This window comes from Phaethon aethereus (genome assembly GCF_964289735.1).
Source record: "Phaethon aethereus genome assembly, chromosome: 18".
In the NCBI taxonomy this organism is placed as follows: Eukaryota; Metazoa; Chordata; class Aves; order Phaethontiformes; family Phaethontidae; genus Phaethon; species Phaethon aethereus.
In genome coordinates this window covers 11,028,351-11,054,468 of record NC_138594.1, presented here as the reverse complement: position 1 = coordinate 11,054,468, position 26,118 = coordinate 11,028,351, and the positions used below count along the sequence as shown (strand labels likewise).

General features: G+C 40.0%; 1 protein-coding gene across 1 annotated transcript in view; it reads right to left on the bottom strand.

The window, feature by feature from the left end:
* CEP112 (centrosomal protein 112) overlaps window positions 1-26,118 on the bottom strand; it is a gene marked incomplete at both ends in the record, with an annotated part of 184,569 nt that overhangs the window by 87,528 nt on the left and 70,923 nt on the right. Inside the window, one exon of the mRNA XM_082008283.1 lies at window positions 14,757-14,939. Coding sequence (XP_081864409.1) covers window positions 14,757-14,939 — 183 coding nt within the window. The remainder of the gene's footprint in view (window positions 1-14,756; window positions 14,940-26,118) is intronic.

Here is a 26,118-nt window from a genome sequence, read left to right as displayed (position 1 = left end):
GGTAATTTGAGGGGATTGGCCAGATACAGAGCTACTATGTGTTGCTACCTTTTGTTCTTTAATGGTGCTATTACTACTGCCATCACAATGTGCATGCATTAAGTGAGCATGTGACCCGGTAATGTATTGTACCCTTCTCGTGCCCTAAACAATCAGAGCTTTCATAATTCACTGATGAACAAAGTCATCAAATCAAAATAACATTCAGAAAAAGTCCTCAGTTGATCCTAAACAATACAAACAATGGCTGCCAACGTATTGTAAGTAGAAAATAACTTTTCTCAGAAAGAAAACATATTGCTAGGAAACATCATGTTCAGAAGGAAAACAGCAATATTCATAATTGCAGATAAAGTTTCCGTCTTGGGCTGAGAAGATGCTCCTGCAAAATCCTTCATCTCTCTCCTAACATATGCATTTTTTTTCTGTTTTCACCATGAATGGGAAATGTAGTAGCCCAAAACCCAGAGACAGTTTCTTTTGCTCCCAGGAGTAAGCTCTCAAAGCACTACAACAGCCTTTTTGTAAAAGTGTGCCTGCCCAGCTGAGCAGGTAGAGCACAGGGAAGGACCCCAGCCCTGGGGAGGGACAGGAAAAGCCAGTACTGCATGCTTTTCGTTGTATCACACCTTCGAGAAGTCACTCATGTGAAAGTGTCATTACAAGGGAACTTGACTAATGTTCCGTTCTTTCTGCTCTTCCAACCTAGATTCAGCTTGTTAATTGGATCATACATAGGAAGACGATAGACTCAGCTAAAACGCACCGTACAGAGAGATTCGAGGTACCTTAGCAGAGCTTTGTGGAATCAGTTGCTGGTCCCCCAGAAGATTTACATGATTTCAAAAGTATGAATATTTGGCATGTTGGAATCCATATCCACCAGGAATCTCTCTGTAACAACCGTGCTGCCTACCAGCACCATCGTGAACCTCCTCGAGGGGATGAAAATAACTGTTGGATACTCACTGCTACTCTGAAATCGTATGCACCTACAACTAGAGATGAAAAAAGCTGTTAGCAACAAACGTTCCGCTATGTGTTCAAAACACTGTGTAGTTATCCAAACTGCAAAAGCAACCATTGCAAATTTTGAAAAGGAAAAGTCTATGGCTGCAGAGAGAAGTATAATTCTGAAATTTAATTCTCCCAAAGGTATTTACTGAATGAAAAAAGAGTCCTGCTAGGAAAAAATACGACTATATTAGGATTCCACTATAAAGAACATGTATAAGTGGACTAGTTTCAGTACAAACAATTGTAAATCCAATCTCCAATTAACCTGCAGCCTTCCTTCTCAGGTTATTCGAAAGTTACCTTCAAAGATAGTTTTGTTTAAAAAGCCGAATCTACCACGCATCACTAGAATACTTGACTTTATCATGAATCTCATGAAGATTTTAAAGTTCAGTCTACAAACATTACATTACACACTTTGCCACTTTTCCTAGAGCACAAACTACATGAGCGAGCAGCCAGGAAGCTGCTCAGCAGGATGGGGTGGAAGCGGCCACGGGGAACACCCGCTACAGCCAGCGCGTCGACCAGGGAAGTCAGACGAAGGGCTCCCTCCCTCTGCCACCCACATCTCAGGAGCTTGGTCGACCCTAGTTACGTGGGGTTCTCTGCAGCAGCGTTATGAGACAGGGGTGCGCTCCGGATGTGAGAAGGCAAAGGGAGCGAGCTCTACTCATCTACTTGCCTCCAAAGGCCGTTGCCGTTGTCCAAAGGTGGTACTTTCTGTTCGCAGTCAGTTATTATTTCAGCACAATTGTAAAAATAGGAAAATAAAATGGCAAATTTTAAGCTGTTATAATTTAGCTGCAATAAAACTTCAGAGAACAAAGAAAAGGCACTTCCCTAAGCTGTGGGACTTTCTACTGAATTTCAAATTAATTTTTACAAACTAAAGGAACGTTACCCACAAAAGACGTATCAGAATTACGAATAAACATTACAAGATTCTTCTCAAATGGGAAATATGAGACACCCTGAAAACAGTGTTTTGCTACAGAAACCCATATAAGCATGCAAAGCCGAGCCATTCAGATTCTATCCATTAGAGGGCAATAATACATACACGCACATACACATATATACATACAAACACACACTCTCTCTCACACACTCCCAATTGACTTTAGAGGGAAAACCAGTATTTTCTTTCTAATATTACCGATGGTATATTGACAGCTTGTGTCCTGTTCCGTTCTTTCCCCCTCCACTATCTAACAGATCAGAAGTTACAAGTTATTCTTTAGAATTGCTTTCCTACAAGGAAATCAACACAATACATAGTTTAAGGAGGCTTATAGATAGCTGTTATTAAATGTAGCTTGAATAGATCAAACAACTAGCATTTATATAAGCATGTAAATCATTATAAGGGTTCCCAAACTTTGAACAGACAAAAATGTTCTTCATGTGTTCATCTCCTACCTCCAGTCAAACACTTTTCCTTTTCTACTCAGTCACATCAGAAACCTTTGATAACAGCAGCAACTGCAGACATGGCAAGTGTCCAATACACTTTAGATGTCTCAATGCTACATGGAAAGGCATTTTTACTATATCATTAGTAGAGCCACTTGAGGGAAGCAGCTCACATGCTGTGTCTTCTGTTTTCTTGCTCAAACCATGCCAAGCTACTGATAAACTTCATTGTTTATCACGGGTCCTCAACCTTCTGCTTGCTGCACCCGCTTCTAACATCCTATAAGCACATTTATGTTATGAGCTTACTGGGACAGGAATTATCTGTTATATATTTTCACTACCACAACGTAGACTCAGACTCCTGAGAGGATTCCAGCAATACAAATAATTACCATCAGTCCCTAAACTACTGCTTGTCAACATCTTATTAGTTACAGGACTATTGGAGTTCACAGTAACACACGGGCAGCTGTATCAGTCACATAATGCACATAATGATCAGTAATTCCTACGAGCATCCAGACTACATTGATTTGTGTTTGCATCTTTTTTTTTTTGTGTGGGTTTTTTGGTGTGGGGGTTTGGGGGGTTTTTTTGCTATATTACTTTGCAATGGCCAATCTGTATTTCATTAGAAACAGTAATTCAGGTAATGATTTCAAGTAATAGCTAGCTGTTTCCATGGACTGTTGAATAAATATTAATTTTATATTATATTATAAGTTCAATTGACAATCTGAATTCAACTTTGTAGGGTCAGAGATGAAGATGTAGAATAACACACTGGTCAGGTGCTAGCCCAGACAGCACATATGCACCCCCAGAAAGTGGCAAGCACCTCGAGCTCAGAAATCCCTAAGGATACCAAATACAGCAGGAGAACATGCAGCTATTTTCAAATATTCCAGCATACTCTGTGTTTGCAGTGGCTGCCTTTCCAAAATCGCTTTCCTCACTATTTCTCTTTTCTAAATTCATTTTACAGATGCCAATACAGGAGAAAGCACAGACTACAAAAGAATTCAAGCTGTCAGAGACAACTTTAGAAGAACTGTATCACCCGTGCGAAAGATGGAGTTCACTCTTTGTGGGACTTTCAGATCTGCTTCAAGTAAAACCACCGTGTCAGGTTTGTTTTGTCTTTTTTGTTTTGTGGGTTTTTTTTGTTTTGGTTTGTTTTTTGGTTTTTTTTTGTTTATGGGGGTTTGGGGTTTTTTTTTTTTTGGTGTTGTTTTTGTGAACTCTGAAGAATAACTTTGAAACCTGAAATTGCAATATTCACAATCAGGCCAATATTTTAGGGCCAAAAATAAAACTTTTTTTATTTGCAATAATTCAGGAGGACTTTCATACATATGAATACAAATTACTACGAGATATGTAATTGCAGTTTCAAATGCATTGTTTTCTCCATTAAACAGAAATCCACAGCATCCTTGACATCGATTTCTGTCATTTTGTCATGATAAACACTCAGGTATTAAGTACCTTCCACATCATGCACCCAGGCATGATTCCAATTAGTGCTGCATAGAAGACAAAATGTCAGCCTAATAAGCTTCAATTTGCAAAGTCTTTGAACGTTTGATGATATCATCACTTTGCCAATCATTTCTTGTACTTCGGCTTCTTTTTTTCCACGTCACCTTCCCTGTCAAAAGAAAGTCTTTCAAATCTACAGGAGCGGAAGACATGAACAATGTCAGTCATTGGTCTGACTGAGCTAAAAGATCCAAAAATGACTCCCCAATACATCAACAGAGAACTATGATGTGCACAATATTCCCTCAACGCTAATTTGCTGCCAATGTGTAGAGTAATTGGGGGAAAAAAGTCTACTTTAAAGTCATACTGTGAAGTTTTTTTTTTCCGCATGAAATCAACACTAAAAACCTTAAATCACTGTCAGAGTCTGCGCCACTCTTTCAAAACGAAGAAACAGTTATTTGCTAAGGATGACAATCATTTCTTCAAAGGTGACTGGACCAAAGAACAGCTCTGCTGTCTGACTTGATATTGAAAACATTCACTGCATTTAAAATAATGTATTTTCTTTCTAATTTGTTTCTTAAAAACAGGTTTCCAAGAAGAAAAAAAGACAAATTGCAAAAAAGGCATATACCGCTGCGTAAGCTTGAACAGCCAAGGCTAGCACATGTCCAAAGCCTATAGCTGAGGACACGTGATGCTTTCTCTACCTGGAATTTCCTCAAATGCAGAACCTAAAATCCCTGCCCTTATCTGGGTCAGAGGAAAAACAGAAACACAAAATGGCACCAGAGAAGACAAGGAGATAATGAATCAGGACGGGAAACGTGGAGCAATACAAAAGACTCCATGGGCCCTCCACGGCTCTGCCCAGGCGGCTGGTCCTGCCCGAGGCCCAGCCGCAGAGTCCCAGTTCCAAAAAGGAGAGACAGGCAATGGTCTCCTCCGAGCTGACTGCTGGAGGAGGTGGGTCACAGCGAGGCTGGCCAGAGCACACGACCAGCGACCGACAGGCTCCACCACCCAGGTCCAACACGATCCCTTGCATTGCACCGAGTTGCCCCATTCCTTTGGTTTGCACGTCCCCTGGAGCCCGGCCGGGAGACCTTCGCTGGCACGTGTTTGTTACGCACTGCTCACAGCTGGCAGGAGGCAAACCCCAGGCTACACCACACGTGGTGTGGCGTGCCAAGAGCTGGCACTTTGGTAGAAAAGGAGATTGAGCAGCTTGGAAAGGGTGGATCTAAAACTGTCTCCTGGAGCTGAAACAAGGGGAAGGAGTTGTGGGCACGCACCCAGCATGGCACCAGCATGAGGAGCGGTGCTGAAAGAGTGCAAGAGCACTTGGCTACCCCTGCCAGATGACGGGTTAGCCCATTCCTAACATCTGAGGCAGGAATGGAGACTCAAAGAGTTGCTCCAGACGCCAGGGCTGGGCCAGTGGGCAAAGAGTTGCAGAGATGTTTACAGTAAAGTACTCGGGCTGGTGTCTGAGCCAGTAACATCATCTTCAGATCCACAGATAACCCATCATGGGGGGTCGGGGTTTTTTTCCCCTCATAGCTCCTGTCTATGAAATAGAGGAAAACCAGAGAAGCCTTCCATTTTTCCTCCTGACTAAAGCAATATATGGAGGAATACGCAGATCAGTGGTAGGGCGCCCAGGACAGCGCAGTATGCCATAAGCATCTCAGCTGCAATTTGTTACTGGTTTTCCACTTGAAGGTTTCTCTGTAATACTTTAATGTGGGAGCGTGCGGAGCTTTATGGATGGTCTCATATTTCTCAACTGACATATCTTCAGCCAAAGTATGTCAGCTACAGGAGAGGGCAAGGCTTTTCACTGGCTTTGTGATTTCTTCTTCCCCATCATAAACCACATAAAAGAAAAATACAAATAATCAGCTCTCCAAAATTGCTATTTATTACCTCATCATGAAACCGTCTACTGGACCCTGCAGTGGTATTGAGTAATATCATTACTTAAACCATAAAGAGGTTGTATTTATTACTCAAAATTGGGAAAATTAGCATCCATATGGATCCTATTGTTTTAAGACCAGTAATGCTGCCAAAACAAGTGGTGTTAACATTCCAAACTACAGATTGTCATAATTTCTCATCTAGTGTTTCATTCTTTCATTTGGTATTTATAATACCTTTGAATTGAGGAACTGAATGGATCATAAAATCTCTCCTATCAGCTAAATCATTTAACAGCTAGACTACTGTTCAAAACTTGATTTATGGTGGGAGTGAGTGAATGGAATTAACATCTGCTGACCTAAAGAAAAGCGATTAAACTGATTTTGGATAATCTTTCTCTAGGAAAGGGACAAGAGAAAAAGCACACTAAAAAAATTTAACTACTTAATTTGCCATACATAGCACCTTAGTAGGCAGTCACAGACAGGATCTCCTAACCTCCGTTGATGGAAAAATTATGGAGCAAAACTCCATGAAATTAATTTCCAGGCACAGAAAGAATAAAAGGGAACAGCCAACCTGGATATACCAAGAGCAAATCATGCCTGACCAAACTGATTGTCTTCTACAGTGAAATGACTGACTCTGTGGAAAGGGGAGAACTGCCAATGTCTTTTATCTCGACTTTAGCAAGTCTTTTGATATAGACTTTTATAGCATCTGTATAATCAAAATGAAGAAATATAGACCAGATGGATGCACTACAATATGAGCGAAGAATTTACTGGACCACTGGGTTCGAAAAGTAGGAGTCAACAGACAACCAGTTACAAGTGGCATTTCGCAAAGGTCAAATGGGTCTGATACAGCTGAGCATCTCCATCAATGACCTGGATGATAGGACACAATAAACCCTGTGTAATAATGTGAACAGCATCTCTTGGGTGGAGGTGGTCAGTATGTTGGAGAGCAGGGCTACCATTCACAGGGACCTCAAATTCTGCAAGCTGGAGGGAATGGGCCACTAAAACCTTCAGGAAATTTCACCAAACTGGGTTTAATCAGCCCAGAGAGCGGAAGACTAAAGAGGAATCTAATTGCTGTCTTCAAGTGAGTTTAAAGAAGAACTGTGGAGAAGAGAGGGTCAGACTTTTCTTGAAGGCAGCAGTGAAAGGACAAGAAGCTACAGATCCAAGTTGTAACAAGAGGCATTCCAACTGGATAGAAAGGAAAAGAAATTTCACAATGGATTAGTAAAGTATTGGAGTAGGTTGCTCAGGGAGGTTGTGAAATCTCCATCATTGCAGATTTTCAAAACTCAGTTGGACTTGGCCTTGAGCAACATGATGTAATTTTGAAGTTAGACCTGCTCTGAGCAGGAGGTTGGACATGATGACCTCCAGAGGTCCTTCCAACTCAAATTATTCTATGATGCGCTGAAAAAACTTCCATATGAATCCTGATCTCCCTTCAAAGGATGTCCCTTCAGCCATTCAGTGGAATGTTTGAAGTAGATATCACCAATGTTTTCCAAATTGCTGTATTTGTTCTATGGACTAAGAGAAGTCAGCTTCCTTCTATTCAACAACTCTCTCAAGCAAATTATAACATAACACTAAAAAGTAATTTTCAAAAGAACTAAAAATCATTAATAATGTTGTGAGCACCCCCCTCTCTGTACAGCCAAGATTCACCAAACAACAAGTTTAGCTGTAATATTTGGAGCAATCTAATACCACAAAAACTACATTCAAAAGAGAAGATTTAGACTCTTACACTTGGAAGTAATATCAATAAGCAACTTTAGAGTCTGGCTTTGCCATACACTGAACTTCACATAGAAAGCACATGCTCCTTTTAGTTCAAAATCAAGAGCTTATATTGTAAGTTGACCACTTCTGCAGAGTAACACAGTATTTTTGCCTCTCTGCTTAGAAATTATGTTACATCATCTCAAATGCTGCAGTTACTATCACCTGTTTTGTGTTTATTAATGTACTTGATCATTTATGATGTCATTATTCCTTTATACAACTTTGATTTGAAAAATAATTTCATGCCATGTATAGCTTATTGTCAATTGGTGTTAATCATTCATTGTAACCGTCACACATAAACCCTATATGCAAAGCCACACCTAGCGTACATGTTAAAAATTGGCACAGAGATCCTTTACTCCCACTGATAAGCAAGACTAATCTGATTTTTTTAAATCAGATATTATTCTATTTTTATTAACACCTATGCAGGAAATAAACACTTCTTCCTAAACAAGGAGTACTGGTATAAAATAAAATTACTGCCATATGATACGCACCCTGCCCTTGCACAACTGAAATAATATACTCCACCTTTTCGGCTGCCAGTATTTAAAATTAAAACAAAAAACTAATATAAAATGTAGATTACAGTGTAATAACAAGTACCATGTATATTCAATTTCATATTAGGTAAACAGAAAGCCCATGTTGCTGAAAAGAACTCCATCTCAGAATCAGAGTTCATATTATGTGATGAGCTAGTTTCTATGGCAACTGCTTTCTCTTTTACATACACTGTAGGCAGCACAAAATGCCAGTTCTCTCCTAAGCTAACAACATTTTTAATCAGCAAATGATAATTTACGCACTATTACGTATGGCTTCCAAAACTTGTCTCTAGTAAGTATTTCAAATGCTGAACAGCCTGAAGTACGAAAGGACACAGGAGCAAGTAAAGTCACAGCTCCCGTACGGAATTCCTCACGATCGAATTTCAGTAGTATCGTAAAAAGTGAGAGTCAAGGAAAAAAGCAGAAGAGATCATAGATGATCACCCACTGCAGCAGGAGAACACGCTGATGGTTCCGCTAAGCGAGGAAGCGGCAGATGTTTATAGCTTGTTCAACACTCCTTTGAAAGGCGTCTCAAACAGAAGCAGCAGCTCAGAAGTGGGGACCAGAAGCAATGCTTGACGCAGAACAGCAAACGGGGCAAGGTGGCTTCTTGGGAGCAGGGCTGGGGAAGGTGCCCAGGAGGCCCAGACCCTCGCCTTGATGGGGGTGCTTGACGGAGGGGTCCCTGAGCCTGAACGGTGCGTGCTTCAGTTTTAGAGCAAAGGCTCATTTCTTCCTCTAATCTCAAAGATTATGTCTATGCTGCAGCCCAAATTCTTCCCACAGCTCCTCTGCATTTACTCGAGTACAGCTGAAACTAGCTGTGTCGGTTACCGGAGCCCAGAACGGGACAGTATTTGAGTATTTCCCCAAGAAACTGGTGCTTTTGGCCATTTCACTGAACCCTCAAGTTCACAGCTACACTATGAGTTAGAGCCCAATTTGAACATCTCTATAGGACCCATCATCAGATCCTTGATTTTAGTAGATATTCCCCATCGATGGGATCCATCCCAACCCCGAGTCAGACGACTATGAATAACAACCAAGGGAAACCACGCAAGTGCTGCAACAAATGTTTAGTACTTTAAATATTTTACATCAACAGTCATGTTCATTATCCTGGGTTGACTGGTGGTAAATTAAACGTGCTGCAATATAGCCAGAAGCTTTTGTTTAGGAAAGGCTAAGAGGGAACGGCTGTCTGTCTACAGAAGTCTGTCAGCCCAATAGCTACTCTCCAAGTAAGATATAACAAATATTTAGATTGCAACTCCATGATTTAGATTGTCTGCTAAGAAAGCCTGCAGAACAAACAATGCATTTCTTCTCATGCCAAAGACATCTTCTATTGAGAAAAGAAAAAGAAGTTAAAGAAAAAATGAGTCATAGAATTTATTTACTCAAAATTGTATACAGAAGTGACTTCAGTAGCACCATCAACATCTGACTGCTTCACAGGCTACCTCTATCTGTACCCTCCAGACACGATCAAGCAAACTGCTTCCACGGACACTAGAAGAGTATCTCTGTGGAAACTGGTGTTTGGAGACATTCAAACAATTACATGAAGCAGAAGAGTTGATCAGTGATTTATCTGTACGGTAACAATAGGTTCTTTCAGATCAAAGTTTGAGAAAGTCTCCTATTGCAGAACAAATGCTCCCGAATTCCTTCTGTATTAGCATAGCACAGAAAAGTTACTGTTGCAGCATATTTACACGCAGACGGAAATTGTGCATGTGTTGGGGTATTCGGTTATCATTAAAAAAAGTATATATTATTTCTATTTTTTTTTTCTGTATTTTCCCTTGTCAATACTTCATAAAGCCCTCCATCAGACAAACACATCAGGATGGTACCACTTCAGACCGACTACACCTATGGAGGCAAGATAATCTCTTCTATTCCCCCCACTTTGTTGATAAAGTAATTATCTATACAGAACCATAAACATATACCAAGGATTTGCTGGAATAAAAATAACGATCATTGCTGGAAGGAAAATAATGACCATTACTTTTTTTTATCGTTAACTCAACAGGCTCAAACAGCTCAGAATTAAATCAGACAAAACCAGGTGCAAAGCAACAGTTGCAGAACGATCACTGTTTACAAGTGCAAAGAAGCAAATTTTCAAAGAGGAGAAGCCAGAAAAGAAGTGAAAGGATGTCCTATACATCAGGCCCCAGGGGAGGAGCCACCGATTTCAGAGAAGATAAAGCAAACGGGGATGGTAAGGGCCAAGGGGATTATAAGAAGAGCAAAAAGCGTTAAGAGGAAGAGAGAAACAGATACTTTGACTATGGGAAAATGCCTTATTAACTCTTCTCACCACCTCCAGCCTACTCTTTTTTTTCTAACAACCTCCACTCTCAATGTGTTTGTTTGCATGATTTCAGAACTGCTCGAGGTTTTCTTTTCCCAACTGGTGACGGTCTATCAGGAGCCCTATGATACCCCCAAACACCAATGATCTTCTCTTAAAGCTGCCTCATTTTTGAGATCATAAACATTACGTGTTACAATTAAATACCGCAGCATCAGTGACAAATACTGGCAACACGTGCCTCAGCGTTTGAGCTACTCTTGACCCAATTACGAACGGATGAAAACAGTGGACTTGCCAATTATCTCATAACAGAACCTGGAAAGACACTTCAGATACCTCGTGGAAACTTCTTTTCCTCTCGCTTTAGTGTAAAGCACTAGATTTGAAGTAACAGGGATACATTTTTTTTCTTCTTCTTACCCAAAGGTCAACGGTCAAAGAAAAAGCATGAAAATGATCCAACTTTGTACTGCAGCTGGAATACGAAAATCTCTGAGCTGGTTGAGGGCACGTGTCAGATGCTGGGGAGAGAACGAGATTCGCAGGATAAAGGGAAAGTATAAGTGCACAGCTGGCACCACAGCCCATCGGCACCGGTTATTCACATTTCTTACCCTTGCTATCTTATTTTGCAGAAGCAAACTAGATGTATTACTCTCTGCAGTCAGAAGTCTTGCTTCAGAAAATTGCCTATTCAGTAGCAAGACTGTTTTTTATTAAAACAAAAGGAAGATCTCTATCATCCAAGGAGTTGCCCTGTTTTATGAACAAATGTATGAATTAAAATTATTTAGGGAGGTGGGGAATGAATGGCAAATGAAATTATAGCTTAAAAATGCTTGTAAAAACATAATCCAGATAACATAAAAAATCCTAAATTAAATAGTAGTAGAGATTCAAAAGTACCTTTTTTCTTAACAAAAATTCCTGTATTATTAGCTACTATTTAAAGAATAACAATATTATGGCAAGTCACAGAAAACATATAGGGTTTAAAAGACTATAAAATTCTACAAGAACACAGCATGGTATAAAACCCTTTGTACTGCTTTGACTTTTATTGACCTACATGTCAATTTACTCCTCCCCAAGCATTACAACCCTAGGTGGAAAAAAAAAAAAAAAAAAAATCAAAGCAAGCCTCCTAGAAATGGATAAATCCAAGAGCTAAAGTGGAATGCAATTGCTATCCAGAAATTCATCAGCAATACAAAAGGTGATCCACTTAAATCAAGTTCCTTTCCGGAAAATATATTAAACTTCTATTTCAAAGAAATGAAAATCTGGCAATGCACTGAAATCTTAATTTTTATACTTTAGTTTTGAGTAAAGCATTAATAAATGTATCCGTATTTGAATAAAATCTAACCGTGTTGTATACTATGTTTTATAGTAGCTATTCATTTTTGAATACAATGTGTTGTATATTGTGTTTTACAGTAGCTGAAGACCTACGTGAAAGTAGAGACCTTGGATATGCAATAAAAAATAAATTAATCTTTTCAGTAACACTATAATAATTTGTTCTGCAGCACGCAATCATAGCTGTATTTAGTAATATAGTAAGAAATACGTATTTTATACATTTGCTACTCTTTCATATGGAAAAGGATTTAAGAAAGAATAACAGTGAATACCTTTAAAATGGTGCTTTCACATCATTCACCAAACATTGAACAGATAGGTCCTTCAAACCAAGCTACTCATATGTGGTTAATGCTAATTTTTTTTTTTTTAAATACCCAACAAATCTACTTTTCATTCAGCAAAGCAAAATGGCCTCCTCTTCTGTCTCATAGCACCTTCGCTGTAATATAAAGCAGTCCTAAAAATTACTGCTGTCAAACGTGGTACAATTTTAACAGGTTTTTAAAAAGCTACGTCTAAATAAACTCAGTTAATCGCTGTGGTATCTTTGTCAAGAGACCGACGAGTATTTTATAAAGGACATTGGCCATTAGTCACGTTAGATGTCCAAAACATGTATTTTAGTAAACACTTAATGCAAAAAATAAAAAATTTTATTTAAGGAGTGCCATAATTTCGTAAGAAACACCAGTGTAGTCTGTTGAGCTCACTGCAAAGACAAAAGTGAATTGTAATACAAAGACCAGAGGAAGGAACGAAGAACAATTTATTTTCTAAAATGGAAAAAATATGCGTCCTTGAAAGCAGATAGAATCCTTACTAGAATTTAAATAAACAACAGCTCTTCTAGTCAAAGGCAACCACATTTTTTTCCCCGATTTACATGTCATTCTCCTGGCAGCAATGCTCAAATGACTGTACAGGGATATTAAAAATACAAAGAAAAGCCCTGTAAAAAAGCCAAAGTTTTTGCTATTCAGACTGTTCAGATTTCAGTAATAGCTGCCATAATATCCAGTTTGTTACATAGCACCTGTTAGCAGCATTATATATCCCATTGCAAACAGAAAGCACAACCCAAATTTGGGCTCCAATCTTTGCCAGAAATGACCCAATACAGGGCGAAATAGAGAGATATGCTTAGAAGACACCTCCCAGATTCTCTGAATTTGCTTAAGATAGTCCCTTTACCTTTGTATTCAGCGCTATACGGCGCGATGCAATAACGGTAATGAACACAGGCATGCAGACAGAATAATTCTATATAATTCTAAACCTGTTTTTTAACCTGAGTGCTACAGTTCTGCCTTTGTACACAAATGTGACATCAGGAATGCTGGTGAGAGGACGATACAACTTTGAGAAGGCACTCGCAAATAGTTATATAGTTAAGATGCATCTATCTTGGGCCAAAGAAAAAAAAAGCAAAGATAAAAATCAATCCCTTTAACAATTTAAGTCTTTGTTCACTCTTATAATAAAGCGGAGAATAAAGGGCAAGGCTTAATTTTTCAGAAGCCACCTGAATATCCTCTTCCCAAGCATTCTCACAAAAGTATCTCTCGTTTTCCTTGGGAAACCATAATGGTGGAAATGGAGAAATAAGTCCTGGCAATATATCCCTCATCCTCCCCCAACAAGCCGTTTGTTTTCCAATAGACTTACTTAAGCCAGAGTTCGATAGAGTCCGAGTCGTCCAAAGGTAACAACAACAACAAAAATTAAATATTCAGTTTCACTTAGCTACATTACAGTTGCCAGTAAAAGACACAGCCTACTAGTCTACAGGAAAGTAGAGTGAAAATGCCTCAATGTCAGTGTCTTACATCTCATATGGAAGGCGGTGGTGCGCAGAAAACATACGACGTCAAAGACACCTTACCAAAATGTCCAGTTTTGCAATAAAATAACCCATGCACGATCAGTAATTCTCATGCTGATTAGTAAAGATTATTTTTTGAATACTCATTAAACTTACAAGAATCACCTTAAATTTTTAAATATTGCCATTGCAGGCCTTTTTAATATAGGCTCTTAGGAAAATACACCATGTCATCCTTACAAAATATACTGGAAAAAATGCAGTAAAATGTTTTTTGATCTGAAAACTCATAAGGATCATTTTCCATGCTGACAGTGCGCATTTCATCCAGAAGTTTGAAGAGTCAAATGCTACCTCAGCCGGGGGTTATTCTGCCAAATGGCTTCCAACAGTGACCACAGAGAAGGAGGATGGGAGGGGTGCGTGTGTATGTAGGAAAATAAACGTGATGGTAAGCAACCCAAAGCCACATCATCTTATCAAATATCCGACATACGTAGCCAAACACACAATGCAAATCTAGAATACAAAACTGAAACAAAAAGACATCACAAAATGAAATAAAGCCATTTGCAAGTTACCTGCAGAGATTTAAAACAAAAAAGCATACGAATGAAGCAGATATAATTCATATGGATTTGCCCAGGAAGGAGAAAAGGAGGGGTGAGTGTGAGGGCTGGGGGGGGAAAGAACAGATACCTTTTTTTCTTAAACAAATCCGTCATGAAAGAAAATGAGACAAGATTATAAATAGGCCGAGTTATAGCGCACCATGGGATTTTTAATCTGGCTACCTGTGGTTTTTGCAGTTAAAGCTCTATTCAGCAGTGGGAAGGGAGGGGGGAAAGCGGAAAAAGAAAAAAAGAAAAAAGAAAACCAAAATCACGTTTATGTGCCAGTTTCGCCAATGCTCACACAGCGTGCACCACCAACAAGGCTGGCAAACAGGAAACACTAATTATTAGCATTTTCTAATAAGCGTTCGCCTTTCAAGCATTATTGATCGTTACCTGTCCGTCTCGCTTCCTGCACTCTTGAGTTTTACTCTCGTGCTCTGCCATGGCAGCGCGAAGCTGTTTTTCCAGCTTCTCGATTTCCCGTTCGTGGTCTCGGACCAGGCAGTCCTTCTCTGCGTTGTGCTGCTGGAATAGGTGCGTCTTCTCCTGTTCATGCTCCAGCTTCAGCTCCACTATCTGATTGGACAGTGAGGAGTACAGTTCATCAATAGAACATCCTTGTCGTCATGACAACTCGTCTACAGCTTAATTTTCCCCTTAATTTCTCAAGTTGGCAATTTTATTTTTACGTCACTATTACCTCACCTTTTAAAAAGCCACCGTTAGCGTGACAGAATTCCTCCAGACAATTCCAACAATGGAGACAACCGAGCAAATCCAGCGCATCCTTAACCAATTTGGTGGTACAAATGTCGGCGCGTACAAAAAAAAAAATTGCATTGTCGCGTTGCGCGTACGGTCCCTCTTACCCTGCCGCCGCTCAGCAGCGGGGCTGAGGATCCTAAATGGTTAATAGGCAGCCTGCTCTCCCCTTCGCTTAAGTACACACACACAACCCCCCCACCCCAGCAATTACATCTTTTCAAGACTTCTTTACGATTTCCAAAGCGAAACCTCTTCCTTCAATATTCCTCAACGCTGCTGTATATACAGTTGTCTTTTTTCTCTTTTTTAATAAAAAAAAAATTATAAAAAACAAAGCTCTATTATCCCGTTGTCAGCTACGCTAGCCCAACATAAACAGATGTACGTGTTCCAGAAGGGCACCTGCTGTGCTGCAAGCTTGCACCATGATTTCATAAGAAGCCCTCTATTCTCAGGATCCTTTCCCAGTCCGCACCACACTGGATGCTGTGACCTTGGCCAGTCTTAGCCTCTCCCCGCTAGACTGAATGGCAGCCCGAGACCAAGGGCCTGGTCGCCGCAGCTTTGATACTAATCCTCCCCGCCTGCGCACAATGGCACCCTACCTGGCCCGCACACTGGAGCGGCCAGGCTGCCTTTGAAGCAGGTGATGAATAGGGACGGCAGGAAGCCGCTTCCCCACTGAACTCCGGGCCACACAGCTGCTAAGAACAGTCACTTGGATTTTTCTTCAGTTTTGGTGGATTTCGGAGATGGGGGGTGAGGGGGAAAAAAAAAAAATGCTCTTATGGTGAATATGGTGGGTTATTTTCAGCGTGAGAAAAAAAAAGCGAAAGGGAGGAGCCGGCTGCGTGTGTGCTGAGAGCGCCCCGGCACCTTATCTTAAAGCTGTAGCATTCAATTCTGGAATAATATTAGCTGTTTGTGTGGTTTCCGGGTTTAAAATTTGAAGTTAAAAAAAAAAAAAAGCGTTTTTTCAAACTACGGATCAGCGTATTCAAGGTTTAAAAGTAAAATGTCATCTGTGCTGCGGCCGGGAGCATCCTTCCAAAAACGGAGCAAGCAGAACAGATGCAATATTCTACGGTTTAACATACCTACATTATTTAATAATAGTAAAGAGCTCATTAACAGACGTCTGAAATCCCTGAAGGAGTTAACCCCCCAGGAGGTATACATTATCTGCACTGGGCCTGGGATCCTTACACAAAGTTCTTTAAGTCAGGTTTTTGCCCCAGGTTTGTGTACAAAACTGGTTTCTTTTCAGACGCTAGCAGTGTCCTTCGTGTGCCTACATGAAAGAATTCTTGCTCCCTAAAATAAGTGTAAAGGCTTTGCCTGAGTTATGAGGGAAAAAAAAAATGCTTAAGCAGTTTTTCATAAATCAGACCTCATTAAAAAGAAATCGTGTCAACAGAGAGGTCTTTTTATTCAAACATTTTCTTTTCTTAATTACTGCATTTTCAGCTGGGTGTGCCACATAAGGTCTGGGGTAAGACAGTTTGTTGTAGGGAACCTCAGTTATTTAGGTTTTCACTTTTTTAACTGAAGACAAGAGATGGCAGCAGGCAGGGAATGTGTGCCCGAAGGGAACAAGGGACGGATCCTGCCTCTTCAACCAGTTCCACGATACGTGTGTACATCACCACTTTACCCAACCAAAGTTATTACAGTTTTATTTAGTAATCGCTTCCCTTACAGCATTTATGTTATAGACACAACATGAATTTAAGAGGTGGAAAGAGCTAAAAGGGACCAGCCCGTATGCAGGTGGGGGTCCCCCCAGTCTGCTACGTGGGAAGGGGAAGGGTGTTTTATAAAAGGCAAATTTGTTGGAGAGAAAAAGCCCTCACCACTGAAAGCAAAGTATTCCCCATGACGGTTTTGTTTTGATTTTTAGAGGTTTCTGGCAGGGAGCAGAGGTGGAGAGACAGGAGAGAAAAGAAAGGATGGGGACAAGAGCATCTTCTCCCCTCAAGTTCAAAGATCTAGAAAAACCATCTTCCCTAATGAATATTAACAAATACCTCACATTTGTAACCAACAAAACATGCCTTCCTGCACAAATAACGTGAAGCGACTGCGTAGCCATTTGATTGCACTGGTGAACACTCACTGAGCCTCCTGTTCTCCTCAGAACTGCTGCCAAGCACTACGGGTTCTCTTCCACTCCTCCCTCTCTCTTTCTTGTATTGTGGTTGGGTTTGTTTTTTAAAGGAGTAAGAATTAGTGTCTACTAAGAAAAGGAAAAAAACCACCATGCTGTTTTTCAGCAACGACAGGACTTCTTCATCACAGGAAGCTGCATCAAAACTATAGGAATTCTTCATAAATCCGTATGGATTCTGTCTCCTTTTCGGGGTAGAGAGTGCCTTTATGAAAGATATACCAAAAGCACCTCCTTCAAAAACGGTATTGTGTTGAGACCCTTCTGCATCTACCCCTGGATGCTCAGCACTTCATCAGATTACATTAAAATGTCTGCTCATATCCAGCAAACAAGCGTCTAGAAGACAGACAGTTTTAGGGGCTATACATTTCAGACAGACAAGCAACACGATATTCACAATGGGAACTAGGGGCAACATTGAAAAGAAACATTCATTAAATAATAGTGTGTGCCCTATTACCGTAATCAGATCGTATTCATTGTGGCTGACATGTTTCCTCATTTTGCCCTCCCAAAGATGAAAACCTATTCTCTTCTCTGCACATCTGTTCCTATCTCCAGCTGTGGCCTGGTCACTAAAACAAGCAGGACTGTCTGACCCAGGATAGCTGTTCCTACCGTGAAACACTGTTATTACCAACTAACACAAACGTTTTAAAATTATGACCTCTTCTTATGTGAATTCTTCATTTTCTAATTCTTTTCCACACCGGTATGACAGAACCATATTCAAGGCAACAGCCCAGAGCTGATTTACTAAGCCATCTCAGAATGACACCATTTATTTTTTTTTAATTTCTGCTTTTAACTGAAATTTAACAATATTGCCTTACTATCGCAGAGAAAAGAATTTTTAAAAGACAACAAAATTAACAAAAAGCTAAAAGTGATTAATCCAAGAACCGTGACAGTCTTCTGCTATGCACTCACGTAAATACACACAAACAGCCAAACAAATCTGGCAACATGGTTCATGCCCACCCTACGCTGGACGCCAACGACATCAGCTGCTGCTCAACGACCGCCTTCTAACGCAGGCCGACCAACTGCGCCCGAGGCCGAGGTGCTTCAGAAGAACCCGCGAAAAGGAGGGACAATCTAACGAAGACCTGAGGTGAAATCACGCCGCCGCTCACGCTGCTTCAGTTGGTACGTCTGAAGATCTACAGCAAATAGCCTGCTGACTGCAGAAGGTATTTTCAGAAGCCAAATGCTTGTAACACAATCAACGACAGCAAATACCTTTTTAAAGTCTCCAATATAGACAAGACCTTCTACTATCCAGTCTTTGCTTTGACATCACACGCTAAGTTTAGGCTTTTTAATTTTAGAACAATTTCGACTTGTTCTCAAGAACAAGTATGCCTTTGAAATTCTTTTTATAGTTCCCAAAGGATGGAAAGGAAATTAGTTAGCTCACTACCTCTTTGAAAAATGTAACTGCTACAATAAATATTTGACACCAAAGTATGAAAATTCATGTAAATTTATGTCCACTATTCCAGAAATATTGTAAGTAACACCTATATAAAATACGGTTTTGCATGGCAGGACGATTTTATTAGCGTTATTTTGGCATGACTGAACTTCTGAGTGCTGGAGAAGCCACCAATAAGTTACATGCCATGGCAAAGGACTGAACTAATCTCACTCATACAGCATGCATGTGGCACATCTATTTTTCCGCAATTCTATCTTATAAGCATTTAAGAGTGTTTGTAAATCAGGTGTCTTCATTATCATTGCTCTGCTCAAAAACCAGCCCTAACCTCTGCCCAGCACAGTGTACAACACATGATCTATCCCCAAATAACAACTCCGGTGAAATCTAGCATTTTCTGTCTCCTAAGCCTATAAATAAATGAGCATGTTTCATGAGGATATGAGGATTACCCAACTCCACAAGTACACTGCTTGTAAAACTAATCTGATATAACAGGCTGGAGGATCGAGTATTAATCACGCTGGGCTCTGGCTTAGCATAACTTTGGGCAGAAAAGAGGAATCTTCACTGCCAGGCAAGGGAGCATACCAGAACTACGTTGCAGCAGATAAATTAAATGGATTTTAAAAGTACACATTTTTTTTTTTAAGATTTTGCTATAATTTGGAACACAAAGCGTTCCCACAATACAAGGTCTGTAATAAGCCGACGGCAAATGGGACAGTGAAAAACACGTCAGTGCGGAACCATATATTACCACCGAAGTAGCAAATACATATAGGGTAATGAACATGCCTAGCGAATGCATTTTACTTTCTATTTCATTGCAGGCTGCAATAATCTAATTGGCATGACTCTGTTGCCTGTTATACTTCACCTTATAATCAACCACTAATAACTGTATTTCAACTACAAATTAAGAATTGCAAGAAAATTGCTAAAAGAGACAAGCTGGTCTATTAGCCAAACTGCAGTTTGATTTATCCTCCCTGCTACAATATACCTGAGTGGTCTCACTGTGTATATAAAACGATACACCTGATCTGTAAATTTTTAGTTACAAAGGCCTTCCAGAATTTTAGTATTTTTAAAGTATGGGCAGCACAAACCCCACCTCAATCCTGCTGTGTTTCCTATCCTCCTGCCACGAGGAAATTTGTTGTTAAATCACCAACATATTGGAAATGAAGTTGCATCCCTGTGATTAAATCCCACTTAGCGCCGTGATGACCGTCAGGGGGTCCCACTCCCTTCCCCAGTCCACCTGCTCCAGTAAAGCCAAGGCACTCTGCAAACTGAAATATTTCTATATTTCAAATATATATTTCAAGCTAATATACCTTGAGTCACTGCAAATGCCTGTTTGTAGCAGGCTCTGGTACAGAATTCACTGTACATAGTCGTTGTTTAGGGATTCAGAGTTTATCCAAGGACCTTCTTTGAACGCTGAGAACCGACTTCACAGGCGTTCACAGCCTGACTTGCTATTTAGTGCAGGCACCAATTTATGTTCCTGGAATCGTCTCCCCTCTTCCTCCTCCCCCCAGAAGTTGATTCTGTTGACTATACAGGCAGCTCAGGCTTTTAACTTGGAATCACACACAAGTTACGTGCCTGAAGGAGACAGTGTAAATACCCATCTCTCTGATTAACAGCTCTGTAAACAGCAATTGTGCAGCCAGAAGATTTCCACCCACTCTCTACTTGGAGGTTAAATTCGTGTCCTTTTCCCATTTGTGAGTTTTCGCTATACCATACAGTGATCAGTTGATGCTGACGATTGAAGAAGCTATTCCTCAGATATTCTTCGCAAATGGCATTCATCTGTGTGTTAGGATGGTTCAAAGGAAACATTTGTGCATTCTAGATTAATTTATTAAATGAAATTTATGCAGTTTGTTGCTGATGACATGAAAAATTTAGAGCCTCTGCTAACGTGCTCATTTGGCCTCCACGCAAGAACAGACTGTATTTCAATTACCTTAGACTATAGACAGAGAGGAGAGGAACAAAGCTTTTTACAAAGACTGTGTCATTATAACTAAACCAGCATATGAAAAACCGACTGCGAATCTCTGAATGTAACTCAATGGTTTAGAGCACAGCCAAGAAACACCTTGAACATGGGTCTGTCTGAGGAATACCATATTTCAAGCACATCTTTGAAAAGGTTTTCTTCGCTTGAGTGGGTAACAGATCAGTCAAAAAGAAGCTAGAAGAAAACAGAAAAGGAAGAACGAGGCCAGAAGAAAAGCTAGGATGCAAGTGCAGCGGCAGGAACTCTCAACTGAAAAAGGGACAGGGACAAACCAAGCTCATTGTTAAGCTTATCCCTATTAGCGTCCAGCTGAATGTCTCTGAAGGCTTGAGCATGACATCGGCGTCAGAGTTTAAGGTGTGCATACGGTGATTGTGTCTCATGATAGGACTGGTGATGTTCGTAGCAGTTCTGAAGACAAGACCACCAGCTGGAAGATCAAGGGTGCTAGAAGAAATATGCCACCTAAACACAATAGAACTGTAAACTCAACATGTCCAGTGTAGAAGCAGCATTTCATGGTCCCTGCTTCCTATCTCAGAAAGGCAGAGTGGCTGCAGTTAAAGTGGGAGGCAATAAGGAACGCTGGCTCCTGAAGAGGCAACTCATGCTCAGTGGACCCTTCAGCCCACACCAGCGCTCCGACCGATCCCTCCTGCAGGCCTTGCCCCTCCAGTGCTCCTGATCCATGGGACTACATGATGTTTCTCAGCCTTAGTAGCTCTAGGCTCCATTGCACAGGCTTTTCACAGCCGCTCACAAATTCTTTTCATGGACAGAAATTATCTTCCCTGAAGAGCTTCCTTTCCAAGTCCCATCACCAAGTCACAGCAGTTTCTTGGTTTAATGTTTAATCCCCACTTTTCACTCTATTCCTTACCTACGCTGTATTTTCCCCTCTCTCTCACGAGGTCACAGCGTTTACACCGCGCTCATACACAAACTGTTCTGGCTCCGTTTCCCAGAGAAGACATGGAAATTCTCAGTGAGGGTCTTCAGAACACTTAGCTGCTGGACTCTTGAACATCTGAATTAAGCAATGTTTATTACCTAAATACATTTGAGTAGATCTTCAAGGGAAACATTAAAAAAAACACACCCAGGTGAAAAATACCCTACCACCAGCGTTTCAAGGAATTATCGCTACAATTTCAAGCAAAACAACGTCATCTCAGTCTCGATCATCCAAACACTGGTGAAATCTCTCAGCACAAAGTTAAACAGCTAAAAATTAGCAGGGAAGATGCCCGGCCATTAAATGTTAATCTAAATAACACTTTAGAAGATTTTTAAGCAACTGAGCAGGAGATTGTGCTTGGAACCTTAATATTAAATGGTGCTGCTAGCACTGAATAAGATGTTTGGTTTTAAATATATACACTTATGTATAAAAACAATGGTTGTAATTACAAAACTCATATTTTACCTCACACATTTCTCTAATTTAACCTCATTAGTAAGCTATACAAGAAAAGAGATACAGTCAGTCTAAAGAATATTCTTCCTCTCCTCCTACTAGTATTTTCCTCTGCTCCAGCACACTGCTAAAATAAGAACAATTTCCCAACACTACCTTGGATATTTGTCCTTGCGCTGGCAGGTAAGATTACAGCCATGCTTTTTTCACTTTTAACCAGCTGATTCTGCACTTCTTCACATCTCTTTCTTTAATATAAAAAGACATATTTAAGCTCAACCACATCTTCGTCTTGCTCCCAACTTAGAAGCATAGACTACTTCTCTCATTTTTAACATTATTTCAAAGTGATTTTGTTAAATACCCAGTAAAATATTTCCGAAAGTGTCCTGTTTCTTTCCTATTTGGCTAAATAGGACAAAAAGACACCTCTAATTATTCCTTCACAAGTTTTACAGAAGTCGGAACCCAACAATAAATGTCGCAAGAAAGGATTTCCTGAGGTACGGGGAGATTCTTCAGCTATCACGTAATAGCTTTCCACTTTGCTGTGGAAGCATGAATTATTATTAATTTAAAACGGAATAAACACTATAAAAGAAAAGACAAACAAAAACAAGAGGCTTATTTATACATTCAGGTTGACATATAATCTCAGAAAGTATGTCCCTAACTCAGCAAGTAACACCATCTTGCTATCACAATAATTCATCAACCTTTTCACGGCACATTCTCCCTGCTTAGGAAAATGAAATTTTATAGACTTTGGCTCACTAACTAATCTTGCAGCTTAATTTTTTCACACTTACTCAGTCATAGCACTTTAGCAACTATTTATAGCAAAAAAAACCCACAAAAAAAACCCGGTGTAACAGTGATCACCGTGATCTAGTACTGTGTGGTTTTTTTTTGAAAAAAGGACACGCTAATGCCATTTAAACATTAAGATCTCCAAAAGTCCATCGAAAATGTTCCATCCATGACAGTTTATGAAAATCTGCTTGAAACGAAGGTATGTACTCGACTCTGCGTGAAGCCCTGCTCCACCACGAGCTCTCTGCCATGGTCCCACAGCTCGCCCTGAGAGACATGCTCTCAGAAGGTGCCCAACTGACATGGATGTGGGGAAAAAAGCAAATTCATTAACTTTTCTGTCAAACTTGCCTGCCTAAAATCCATTACTGTGAAGTTTGGGCACATTCTCTTTCAAACATTTGTGTTCGTGGAAAACGCCTTGAGCAGAAGCACTTCCCAGGTATTTTGAGCTAAACTGAGGATGCAATTAGAAAGTAAGGGGAAAAAAAAAAAAAAAAAGAAAAAAGGGAGGGGGTGCAAAAAACCAAACAACCTTTTTTCCTGTGCTGACAGTGCCATAAAGCCTGACTATAGATACTGCAACCATTTCAAAGGCAGGAAAGGCTGAGGCCTTCGCTGTGGTGTCCACTGGCTTTGAAGTGCCGAAAGCAGCTGCTCCCAGCAGATAGGAACTGTGGTGCTGCTGGAGTTATTTTTTTCTTCAAAATATACTTTCAAATCTAACAGCTGCAAGTAGAACAAAGTTGAGCTAAAGTATATTTAAAGAAAAAAAAGCCACCAGTTTCTCTCTAAGAGCGTTCTCAGTGGATACTTCAAAAGAAAGTGGCACTGAATCAGATGAAGCTGGAACCAGGAGTAACGCATGACAGCTGAAACCACATACTGCAGGACCCAAAATTTCTTATTTGCTTTATTAACGGATTCAAATACATTTGGAAAGTTAACAAAATATTAACTGCCATGGTTTTGTATGGGTTTTTTCCCCTGTTTTCAAGGAAAAAAAACCCCGTCAATATATAACGGGTTATTTATTGATATAAGTATCAGGTAGATATCAACATATATCAGTACATCTAATCTGTAGGCAGAGCAATCTTTCAGCCCCACAAGCAACAGTCCACGTTCACACTAGTAACCTCTGAAATCGAAATTCAAGGAGAGTCCTGTGAAGCACAGGCAACCATTCATATTGAGCAGAGACGTAAAACCACAGCTCTCAAGTTCCTACACCTCCAAGATGCTTCTCAGCTTGGAGAACTGGATAACACATCAGTTCATTTGGTTCTTCATCACCAACTTCATTAAATTTATGGGCAACTGAATTGTCCAGTATGCTACCAGTGCCACCTCTGCCGCTCACCATGCCAACCGACACAAAATACATCTGCAGGTTGATTTTCTTTCCCTTTGTGTATAAATTCCACTTGACAGTTAGATTCAGACACTTGAGGCAGAACATGTCAAAGCAATTACTGCATTTCTCAGGTAACTAAAGTATCTGGTTTTCAGTTGGGTGTCTATTTCCCGACTGGAAGTCTGCTAGAGCCCTGCTGAAATGCACCACCAATTCTAATTTACTGCTCTATTTAAACAGTTTAAATCAGTCTGCTCCTCCCCAAGTAACCACCAAAGAAATATGCAGTAAAACAAGGCAAGGAAAAGTCTGCTTTAAAAATGGTTTAGAAGTTCTGAAGCATAAATAGAGAGTAATACAGAGAAACAGAAGTTGGAACTACTGAAAGGAAACTTTAAGAGTGGAAGAACTGAGCTCATACCGCTCCACGGCTGGGCTGAAGGAGCTTTGTACTGCAGAAAGGACAATACAACAAGAACGTCGTTTCTAATGATAACACGCTGCAATCTGCAGGAAGGGTCACATATTTTTCATGTTCGCAAGCTTTCAAAGAACATTCCAAATGAAGTATGAAGAGAAATAAATTTTGAAAAAGGGCATAAACTGGATTCCTCTGAAAATTCTTCCGAGGCTTTAATTGTTTAGCTGTTTAGTGCTGAAACCCTTTCATTGGGTTTCAATGATGTTTCATAAAGTCTAGCTATAAAAGTAGTTATCCTAAATAAAAGTGAAGCAGTAAATATTTCCTCTTAGTGGAAACTGCTTTCACTGATGTTTACCACAATATCAACATTGTTACAGAATGCCAATGCAAAAAGATTCACCAAAAACATTTTATGTATCGCATTCATTTCTTGGTTTTGGGTTTTTTTTGATCCAGTCTCCAGAAGGTCTGAATATAATAGGCATGATGATACCAGAAAACAAATTAAAAGTAAATCAGGACACTACTAGGCATTATAATTTTCCTTCAGCGCACAAAACCAGCAGATTACTTGGCAGAAGATTGTATCTATGGCTTGGTAGCCTTTGCCATGTATACTGAAAGTAAAAAAATTACCATTTGTAGGTAGGAACAGGATTGTCATAACATCTGATGAACTGCAGATTTGTACTTATCTCTATAGATCATGTTCCTAAACCTGGGAACAAAAACTTGGGAGTAAATGCCTACTTCGGACTTCAAAGATGCACTACAAATTATGAGAACTGTAAAGAAAAAAGCGAACCAACCATATCACTAAAATGATGTGAATATAAGATTCCATAAAAGAAGATCCACCTTAAGGTGGACGCCCAACTAGCCCCAACACTTCCCATCACCCTCCCTTCAGTATGTCCTTTAACTGACATGTCAAACTTCCTCACCTTTAATGCAAGCAATTCTTGCAATGGCTTTCACATGAACAATTTGAAGAACATCTATTGCCATGATTACACAGTACTGACTGCATTTGTGATTCTAGCCTTTATTCCCGAGATTATACTAAATCATGACAGAGGTAGGCTTCTTACTGTTCTTTTGGAAAATGATGTCATCTGCAAGACAAAACCCACAAAACAACCCCCCCCAATACCTCTGTAACCTGGACTATTCCTGAATCCTTAAATAGAAGAATCATAAATAGTATCACCCAGTAAAACAAAATGCCTGCAGAGATGTACCTATTACATGGGACAGCTTCTTGCCCTTTGCCAGGTGACAACACAATTAGTAATGTTGGCAATTCTGAGTCAGGATAAGGAAAATA